Here is an 11,107-nt window from a genome sequence, read left to right on the forward strand (position 1 = left end):
ACTTTACTCTGCAAAGGAAATAAGAACATGTAATTTGAGATTTTCCCACAATAGCTTTACTCTAGATTTCTGTGAGTCAACACGACCTTTTGAGATTCCCCTGAATATTTGTTGGACAATGTGTTGTGAAAGTTTGATTTCACACACTGGCATCATGGGGAACCGGGGATAAGTGTGACCTGAAACCAACAGTGCCAACATGTCATGTGAAGTCTGTTGTTCAAAAGATTATGTTGTTGGGAAACTTTAATGATCCCAGACCGAAAGGAAGGATAAAGTTTACGCTGGTGGCTGAGAGAGAGAGGAAGAGCTCACAGAGTATGTACCTGAGGAGATTTCATAACACCTGACCTCATTTTAGCATTCTCCACAAAAAAAGAAAACTTTTAATAAAGTTCAGATTGTTTAAAGTGAGTTTCTGAGGAAGGATTCTGAACAAGTAACATCTTACCTGTAGGAAGTTCCTTCAACTACTTTAATTAAGACAAATTGAGTTTAATTCTGACCAGTTTAATGAGCTTAGGGCTAGTCCGAGTAAAACTAAAACCAAAGTGGATTGCAGTAATTTGTTTATAGAGTTTTATGGTTAATTGTGAGATTAAATAACAGCTGTGGCAGTTAGCTGAAGGACTTTTGATGCAGCCTGGAGCACTTCTGGCAGGAATATCATAATATTTCTGCCAGAAAAATCACATAACACAAAACTGAGGTTGTTCAAGAAGCTAGCTACAACAGGTAAGATGATATTTGTTTAAATTAGAATGCTTCTTCAAGAGATCTCAACTATCCCTTTAAGAATAATTTGATTATTGAGACCTGTTTCCTTTACTTTTAATCTACAACTCTGGCCTTTTCTTAAGGGAGTCCTGACTCCGATCCTTTGAGGAGGAGCTCTGATGTGTTGGGCAACACTGCACTTGGTTTGGCAGCTTCCCAGCAGCCGAGGAACTCCAGTTACCTTGTTGATACCTAATCTGACTCTTTGCTCATACACACAGTCATGCACGCAGACATGCAAGCAGGTATGCACAAGAACGCACACACACGCAACGCTTGCGCAAGCCCCGGCCAGCCGTGCCTCGGGTAGTCATAACACGCAGAGGGTGGAGACATGCCAAGCTCTCATAGGTCACACAAATGATTCACAAGTAAAAGTGGACTGCATAGCAAAAAAGAAAATGTGTTTGAGTTGAAATTATGCTGTTGTTGTTCAGGATTTGATGGGCTGACGTCAAGCTCCACTGGTTATTATTGAAGTTTTTGCTCCCCCTGGTGTATTCCAGGAAAAGACATTGACCCACTATTGACATTTGTGTGTTTGAGGACTTAAATATTACATTACGCAAAGGTCAGAGAAGAGCAAACGGTCAGAGGAAGAGATGGAGAGAGACGGGGAAGGTATATAAATATATATATATTTATTTCTCTTGCAAACTCGCTGAGGGAGTTGAGAAAATGTGCTGCAGAGAAGAAGAGATTTCTTTCAGGAAAACCTTCGAGGCACACAGTCAAGCAGCGCAGGTGTGGAGAAGTAAAAACAAGCCGTGTGAATATGAAAAACTGTGATCTTTATTTGACAAGTCCACATATATTTCAAATATACATATATACATGTTATTTACAGTGAATATAACTCTTAAGTGTAACCTTTAGGGACTAATAAGAGCCTCCAGGTCGTGTCACAAATGCATGATTCACAGTGCAATATGAAGATTGCGAACCCGTGTCAGTTTACTTTACACGTCACATGAAAGTGTGACTCACGTTATGAAGCAGGATCATAAATCTCTTAAGTTACTTTTTCTGAGAGGAACGGCGCAAGTTATTACAAGCCTTTCCCAATCTTTTTTTTTTTCGACAAGAGACAATATAATTAAATAACAGAAAAAAAAAGCTCCTAAGTGACCCAGAATTAAAAATGCACAGCACTCTTCAGACATGCCAGATTTAGTACCATGGTCAAGAACATCAGAATGAAAAATGCCACCAACTAAGAGGACTAGTCTCTAGAGATCTAAAGCTTTTAAAAGAAGGGGGGGGGGGGGAAGAAGAAAGGAGAAAAAAATGAAGGAAGTGAAATGGTCTGTGTAGATTCTTCCAGCCAAGGTCAGAACGAATCTCTGCAGACACGCTTAAGTACTGAGTCATAAGCAGAAAAACCGACATCAACCACCGCCTGACTGCGACCGACTCATTCAGTTTATGAAACACGGCGATATGGGCACAACACTCCGCACAGCTCAGCTTCGAATATACCACCCCGACAGATAGGAACAAAACAGATTCAACAGTTTCTTTCCATCCTTGACTGAATATTTGACACATTTCCTCAAAAGATTTTATTCAATCAGAGGAAAGAACCTTCTTTTTTTAATGCAGAAGTTTTAATTTTTCTTTTTTCCCTTCAGGCGTAAATATTATCCAGTGATCAGTTCCTGCTGAGGCATGTGACCGAGTCTTTTAAACCAGCAATGAAAACCATTAGTGTTAGATTTAGCTGTGGCTAATTGAACACTCAAGTGTCCAAAGTAAGATTAGATATTTTCTAATTGGGTACAGTTTTCATGACTTTATTTTTTTTTCAGCTCTGAGCATCTTTCATAATCAACACAAAGGCAGGTTTTATCAGCTGCAGATGGGAAAAAAGAACTCTTTTTGGTCTCATTTCCAAGGACTTGCTTCGTCCTGGTGTCACTATGTGTTGTGTGTGACAAGTTTTTCACATTTGTTTTTTTTTCTCTGCAACATTCTGCCTTTTTCCAACCTTCTGTGCTTGGTGTGAGATTTGTAAATGATGTCCGTTTGCGGAGACGTTGCCAGATTGGCAGCGAGACACCTCCGTAGTGTCACGCTGAGCTGTGACACACGAGTCCTCTGCTAACCATCTTTCCCGCTCTGTGTCACTGTCTGCTCCGAGACATCAGGCTGGAGCTTGGCCCGTCCTCGAGTCGACGGCTGAGTCAGCCTGCTGAAGCCTGCAGCCTGGTCGGAGAGTGAGAGGAGCAACATCCTGGCCTCGCTCGCCCGCCTCACTTTCAAGGTTCAAGCTAATGCCTTCACGGGTTTGGGTCGAGGGTAAGCACTAATAAGTGTTCTCCAGGTTTTGCACACTCAGAGAAGCCTGGAGAGATTATTCTTTCAACATAATCTGTGAAATTATGAGTCACTGTGATTTTTTTTTTCCTTTTTTTTTTTTTAGCACCAAATATTCTCTAAAACACACACAGAAACACAACGAGTGATCATTGTGAGCAATGCCCTCAGCAGGTAACATATATATATATATATATATGACATCAGAGTACAGTACAGGAAGATTTTTTTTTTGTAGAAATCTTGAGGGTATATGTACACACAAAGCAGTACACAAATGGGTTTTCTAAAAAGTGCCAATGTATAAAAATGACAACAAAGTCCCTTGTAGCAAGTTTTGTTTTGGTCCTTCGATCGGGCTTTGAGATAAGTCTGTCAGCAGAACAGATCCTCCTCCTCTTGCACATCAAACGATGGCACCATCTGTTCTGTTGAACTCACTTCCTGTTCACCCAGTGTTGCTTCTTGGGATGATGGCGGCTGGTGGAACCACGGGTGAGCAAGCAGCTCGGCTGCTGTGAGTCTCTCCGACGGCTCTTTCCTCAGCAGGCTCTGGAGCAGACACTTGGCCTTGGGCGACAAGCCTTCGGGCAAACAGCACTGACCTCTGCGGATCTTTGAAAACAGCGTGGCCGGGTCCGGGTCGTGGAAGGGGTAGCGACCGACCAGCATGGTGTACAGCATGACCCCCAGGCTCCACATGTCGGCCATCTTGCCGGAGTAAGGCGTGGGGCCGCTGAGGATTTCGGGGCTGACGTAGGCGGGGCAGCCGTGGGTGTCTGACATCAAGTCATTGTTGGGGTCCTCTAGGATGCGACAGTCCTCGAGGCTTTCTAGTCTCACCTGAGTCCTGTGAAGACAAAAAAATGAAATAATGTCAGGATAACGACTTTTAAAAGCACACAATCTGTTCTGTTTTATCCCCTGACTACATCTAGGACAGAGAGCTTTAGTTGCACACAGGGGATCCCTACTTTAGCCCTAATCTGTGCAGCGACAGATGGACACACAGTCACACTCGTAGTGCAGATAAACACAACACACACATTCACACACCAGTGAACTCACTCTGACCTGAGAACAGCTGAGTGTTTTAAAAAACTGATCTACCTAACCAAATTTTCTGTGACTTCCTGGCACTGACATGACCACATGAACTCGCATATAAATATACAACTCAAGCCCTCCCCTTCTCCTTCCTTAGTCACACACACTACTCTATATTTAGCCATGTTAATGACGAGACACACACTTAGTCCTGCAGCAGGGTGCCGCAGAGATTGTGAGAACATGTTTGCAGAGATATTATTTACCACTGAAACAAGCTCACAAAATGATTAATTTGCACAAGAATATGAACTTTTTGCCAGTCCCAAAAGCAAAACTACCAAAAATAAACATTACAGCAACCGCTTTGCAATGCTAGCTCACTATAAATTGATTTGTAATTCATCTCAAACTCTGGGGATGACTCTGTGAGGCACTTCAACGCTCAGACAGAGAGACTGTAGAGAGAAATGGAGAGACTGAAAGGCGTGACAGCTAGAAGGACAAAGGCAGAGAGCGGCTGATATTCAAACGCCAAGATAGCGGAGAAGATAAGTCGGCAGCGGAGGAGAGATGGAGGCAGAAAGGGAGAGAGAACAGAGAGAGAGAGTCTGAGGGGTGGAGAGAGTGAGTCATCCTTCTGTTGAGAGAACATATCTCCTCTCCTCCTCTCCTCTCTGGCTCTGTCTCGAGCCGAGGCTATCTGCACCTGGGTCCCACACTGGCGGCGCCAGCCATGCCATAATTACCCCTCAAATGGCTGTTGCCACATCAGTGACGCACGGGAAGGCCAGCCCAGCAGTGAAGCTCTGCATGCTTCCCAGTGCTATTCACCTTCCTCGAAACTGGCTCCTCCATCTGCTCTGTGGCTGTTGTGTGTGCGTGTGTGTTTGTGAATGAAGACAGCATTTCGCCAATTTGTTGTTGACTTTCCGTGTCTCTGGCTCGAAAGCAGCATTGTTAGCTGGGACATTGCATCACGGTTTGTGTCTTGGGGTTTCAAAGAGGTCTGATTGTGAATTTAAAGGAATGCATGACACAATAAATTAGGTCATACGACTTTGTAACACACTTATGTCAACATCTGCCAGGGACTGAATGAAAGCGGAGGTGTTTGCGACAAAGTTGTCAAATTTCCATGACAGTACACAATCATTTGAAGTCATCAGGAAAGCCTGCAGATTTGTCTGAGCATGAATGGATTACAGCTTCCTTATTCTGGAAGTGGAGATAGCACGACATGCATGTACGGACACATAAATAAGGACAATGAGCTGTGCAGCCCTCCCTCCTCTTCATCCCTGCACATATACACTGTGACTCATCACTCTGCAGCAGTATAGCTATCAGGGGGACACAACCGACGTCAACTTTTCTCAGTGGCTGTCTGCTCTCGTACGTCCACTGCAACCTTGCAGACCCAGAGGTTGTGGCAGGAGAATGTAACGGGTGAAAAGTCTCCAGGGGGAAAAAAAGGGGGCCTTCAGAGAGCTGAGTGACGCAAAAGCAAAGAAGCGACAAACGGTTTTGAAAGAGGGGATTTTTTCGTGTATCTTCCTAAAGAGAATGTAGCACTTGGAGATTAAAGCATATGTGTGTGTGTAGGAGCCAGTCTAAAGCCCTGAGCTTCTCCTCCTCTGAGGGAAGTGTGTATGAATGAAGCCTGGCTGGAAACATGAGTTGCTCTGCAGTACAGCGATGATGTAATTTATTAATAAATAATGAGTAATAAATGTTTTCTGAGATATCGGGCACAGAAGGGTATGATCGTCTCATTCAGCAGCCTCGTCTAGCGGCTCTGCCAAACTACCACCCACCCACACACACACACACGCGTGCAAAACAAACACAAAGCGTGCACACAAAGAGACAGGGTGAGAGAGGGAGACAGACAGAGAGGGCGAAAATCTGGGAAGCTGAGCAGTCTGCCTCCACAAGTACAGAACCTCCTACTCTATCTGTTCCCACATCCATATCTGCACACATGGCCCGTATGTATCAGCTGCTGTGTGTGTGTGTGTGTTCACTGGCATGTGCCACTACTCTGCAACTATTCAGGGGTCATAGCATCTAAACAAACATCCCATTCTCAGCATTATTTTGAATATTGTTTTAGAAATGTGTGAGCAATATAAGAAACCTTTTAATGTTATAGGACTTATGTCCTTAAAGGAGCACTATAAAGGATTTAGTGCCATCTAGTGGTGAAGCTGCAGATTGCAGCCAACTCCATATCAATGTGTGAGTTTTTAGCATTGTTCACTCCAAAATTATTAGACTAGCTAACACAGACTGTTCTTTTTATGGTCTATTTCAACAGCCAATCAAATCCAGAAGCCTATATAATTTAACAGAGTCAAAGTATCTCACCTTTTCTCATCAGCAAAGACAAACTTGCGCAGTTTGAGGTCCCCCAGCACGATGCCCGCCTGGTGGCAGTGCGCCACGGCCTCAGCCACCTGACAGAAGAGCCTGCGGGCGTGCTCCTCGTCCAGACGGCGGCAGCTCTTCACCAGCGTGTGCATGTCCCCGAAGTCTTTGTCCAGGAAGACGTAGGACTTGCGCTCGCCGATGATGATGTCCCGAATGCCAGCCACGTTCTTGTGAGACGGCAGAACTCCGTAGGCTCTGATTTTCCCCTGGTACACGGCCATATCAAAGACCTGGAGGGAAGATCAGAGAGGAGGAGGAGGAGGAGGAAGGATGCAGGATGGAAATTAGGAACATGGGGAAGGAAGAGGAGTGAGCGTGAGAGGGAGGAGGGGATGGGTCAGAGTTAATGATCATATGAAGGAAACAACTAAGCAAATATGACAGACACTCAGATTCCTGGTTCCTCAACACGCTGCTTTTGTAAGAGCATGACAAATGAGTCAAATCAAGCATGAAGCGATTAAATTTACTAATCAGCAAAGCCAAAAAAGCAAAGCCTTCTTGTTTTTCATGTAACATGAGCTCATGGATGCTGGGATGAGTGAGCCCCTATCTGGATAGATCTTTATCATGGCAGCCATACATGTTTGCATTTTTGTGCCACAGCTTGGTGTATTGCAATGACGTATATGCAAATGAGGCTAGTTGACAGACTGTGTGAGAGCTTGAGGATGGATAGACTGTTTCCACAACACGGAGCCTGATTTATCTTGTTTATTATCAGCAGATTTAAAAAAATCCCATGAAGCAACAGCCTTATTACGCAAAATAAAGTGACACATTTTGAGTGAGATTGGTGGAAAAAAAACAACTAAGTGAGCTAAATTCGGATGACATGTCAGACGGGCTATTGAGCAACGTCTCGAAACATCATTCATTCAGAGAAATTGCACAACGAGCCGATTGCGCATACCTTACACAGCAGCTCCTCGCCAGTATCGGTGTCCATGGCGCTGTGCACGCTGCTCTCCCGGTCCGCGAGGGGCAGCAGGAGGAAGGCTCCGATCCTGGACGGTCCCTGCTGGTGCTGCTGCTGCTGGAGGCGGTGCGGCAGGACGGCGGGGTTGGCCGCGGGGCTGAGCGGGGAGCCGGGCGACGTGCCCAGGAGGAGCCCCCCGTGCGCGTCCCCCGCCGCCGCCGCCGCCTCAGCGCTCAGCCGGGCGCATTTAGCCGGCGGCTGGTCGTCCGAGTCCAGCCGCTTGTGCGCGACTCTCCGGCGGATGCAGGGCGCCGGGCTGCTCCGCTGCAAGTTCATCCCGAAAGGCCGGCTCATCATTAAACCGAAGCAAATAAATAAAAACTAAAAGCAAACAAGCCTTCTTGTAGTTTGCGTCCGTTGGCGGTTAATTGGAGCGACCCCGGCTCATCATTGGAGCTGATAATAATCCAAGCCTTTCTTGAAGAGTGCACTTTTGGTGAGGATAAATCCGAGTCAGACTGAGAGACAGAGAGAGGGAGAGGGAAAAAAAAGAGAAAGGAAAGAAAGACAGGATGAAAAGAGAAGGAGAGAGACTGCCTCACACTCACAGAGAGGTGGAGAGTGAGTGTGTGAGCTCCGGTGATGTTGAGCTCAAACACTCCGCCCGACCAGTCCAGCCTCCTGGTGACACAAGCATTAAGCAATCCTCTAACGGCGACTCCGGCTCGGCTCGGCTCGGCTCGGCTCGGTTCGGCTCGGCTCGGCTCGGCTCGGCTCGGCTCGGCTCGTATGACACCCTCCACAGAAATAACTTGAGCAAAGAAATCATAGTTTGTTTTTTGTTTTATTTTTATCAGGGTGTCCGCAGATCTCCGCATTCCGAGATTTTACTGATACACAAGAACAAGAATCGCGTTTTCGCGTCTACATCGTGCGCGTGTTTTAGGCAATAATTAACAATCTTTAAACTGGTTGTCTGACTCAGATGTTTCATAATGTTCTTTTCTACAGAGACCTGGGAGCACAGAATCGTTTCGCTTTGGAAAAAAAAAAAAAAGCTAGGGGCGACTTTTCCGTCTTGCGAGATAAAGCAAAAGGTAAACGACACTTGCGACTCTGGCAATATTTCCCAAAGTTTCACAAAATCAACATTCAAAGAAAACTGATATAAATCCTTAAAAACAAACTAAAATAAAGGCCTCGCTTTCCTGGGAGACATTCCTATCGCCCACCACCTAAGGTCGATGAGCTGTGGCGGCCATCTTTAATTGCGCTGACTCCAAAACCTAATCAGTTGTAGATATACACCCAATAATTACTTTCCGAAAGTTTCATGAAAATACATTTAGTGGTTCACGAGATATTTTGCTAACAGACAGACTGAAGTTGATGCCAGTTAATGCCAAAGTTTTAAGCAAAACCATCGCACACTGTGTAGTGCCTGGAGTGTGTGTTTACAGTGATGTTGAGCTACTATCACACCAAACTTTAGCACAATGTTTGTAAAACTAGTTGAGTTATAGCTGTTTCTATATAGCCAAAGTTCAGTTGGCTGTGGCAGCCATTTAGTATTGGATTGACTCCAAAAGTTAAGCAGTTGTAGATATACATCCATTAACTACTTTCTGAGAATTACATTGAAATCCATCCAGTGGTTCATGAGATATTTTGCTAACAGACAGACACAGTTGACTTTAATAGTTATTTGCAAAGCTTTAAAAACAGATGTTGCACAATCTGTTAGAGCTCAGAGTATGTGTTTGGATTGACTCTCAGCTACCACCACACCAATTTTTATTTCAAGATCTGTAAAACTGACTGACTTATAACCGTTTTAGTGTTTAATTAAGTCCTTTAGCTGTGGCAACTATCTCCTAAAGCTGTAGATGTACATCCAATAATTACTTCCCAATTTGTTTTTTAATTAAAATTTGTTCTTGAGATATTTTGATAACTCTACAGACAAACGAACACACACACGCACACACACACACACACAGAAGAGAGAAAAACATCACCGCATCACCTTTGGTGGCGGGCGATGAGAATTCAAGACAAACTCGTTTTTTTTGTAATTCTAACAATTTAGACCCCCCCCCCTGAAAAGTCTGCAACATTTTCACAAAAGGCAACGTGAGAACACAGAAATGACACAACAGAGGAGAGAACATGTCAGCCAACACAACGGCTCACTTCGGACGAAAAGGCAGGTGACAACATTTCTTGTTTGTGATCAAACAGAAAGTACCTGGCAACAGGTTTGCGTCGGTTCCTGCCACCGCGTCGCCGTCAACAGTGCCCTTGCTGAACTTTTAACTGAGTTTTGAAACACCGGCGAGGAGAAGGAAGTGCCGAGGGAATGTTTAAACCAATCACATGGTGTCCTGTATTATATAAATTCAGTCATCTTGACATTAAAAAGGTGACTTTGAACCTTAACTGCTCACTGGAAAAAAAAGAAAAAGAAAAACAACCTAATGCTGTTGTGTTTTTGCACCTTTAGGGCCACCGTGGCTCCCAGTGTTATTCTCCTCAGCTCTGGCTGTAACATCACCGTGATACAGTATTTTTTTATTTATTTTTTTCCCATGCAGGCCCCTGTTTGTTATGTGAACATGACTCACCCCCATAAAGAGTAGTGGTGCTGGCCTATAAGCGCTCACATAAAATATGCCAGCGAAACTCTGTAAACAACGTCAGTGCAGCTGGGTTCAGGAGACAGATCTGTGATGCTGCGCAGTCCGTGCAGAAATGATGCAACATTCTTGGGAATATATATGAACTTCGCTTCACAGAACTAGAAGGCATTCTCTGCCATGAAGAGAGTTGAGCAGGCAGGATGAAGTAATTATTAATGTGCATGATTGTATGTGTTTGTCAGGGTGTGAACGCATGCATGACTATGTGTGTGTTGTGCAAGACTTCTTTCTTTTTTTTTCTCACTGCTTTATGGTGAACAAGTAGCAGCGGCTGCTGCAGAGAGCGCTCAGTCAAACACCAGCTGGCCTCTATGTGTGTGATCACTTTTTTTTTTTTTTTACAACTCCTCCTTCCAAACAGCAGCCTGCCACTCCAAAGTGTTTCTTTCCAGCACAGTTCCCACTGCACCGCGAGGTCACACACTTCACCAGGTCACAGCAGCTGGGCTCGGCTCGACTCAAAAAAAGGTCACGCAAACCTGTTACTGCGGACTGTCCAAACATGGATGAGCTGCAGATTCCACAGGAATGACGGCAGCTATTTTTAGGCCTCGCATTCCTTCTTTGTGTAGTGGTCGTCCTGCAAGAAAAGAAAAGAAAGAAAAAAAAAAAAAGTGACTCACCAACTGATTGATGTGTGTGTATCTGTGTGAGCAAGTGCGTTTGTCATGCAGCAGAGCAGGCACAGGAACAGGTTTCCTCTCTGGTTTTCTCTCTATAAAAAGTCCTAAAAAACAGGATGAACAGTCATTGTCGGAATAGGAGGTAAAGGTTCCCAAAGCCTAAAGGGTCATTGTTATCTGGCATCAAAGCGATGATGTGTGCTTCTGTGTGACAAACTCTGTAGGTGTGCACCGGGAATAGGCAACATATTTGTGTTGGCTGTGATTAAACAATGTTTCCAGGAACGAGTTTG

At 44.7% G+C, this 11,107-nt stretch overlaps 1 protein-coding gene across 1 annotated transcript; it reads right to left on the reverse strand.

The window, feature by feature from the left end:
- Nucleotides 1-1,547: 1,547 nt before the first annotated feature.
- Nucleotides 1,548-8,144, reverse strand: trib1 (tribbles pseudokinase 1). Its single transcript, XM_017426728.3, has 3 exons — nt 7,487-8,144; nt 6,511-6,803; nt 1,548-3,943 (listed from the first exon to the last, which is right to left on the reverse strand). The coding sequence occupies exons 1-3, from the start codon at nt 7,847-7,849 to the stop codon at nt 3,469-3,471; spliced, it is 1,131 nt and encodes a 376-aa protein (XP_017282217.1). The 5' UTR covers nt 7,850-8,144; the 3' UTR covers nt 1,548-3,468.
- Between the last annotated feature and the right edge of the window lie 2,963 nt (nt 8,145-11,107).

This window comes from Kryptolebias marmoratus, linkage group LG5 (assembly GCF_001649575.2).
Source record: "Kryptolebias marmoratus isolate JLee-2015 linkage group LG5, ASM164957v2, whole genome shotgun sequence".
In the NCBI taxonomy this organism is placed as follows: Eukaryota; Metazoa; Chordata; class Actinopteri; order Cyprinodontiformes; family Rivulidae; genus Kryptolebias; species Kryptolebias marmoratus.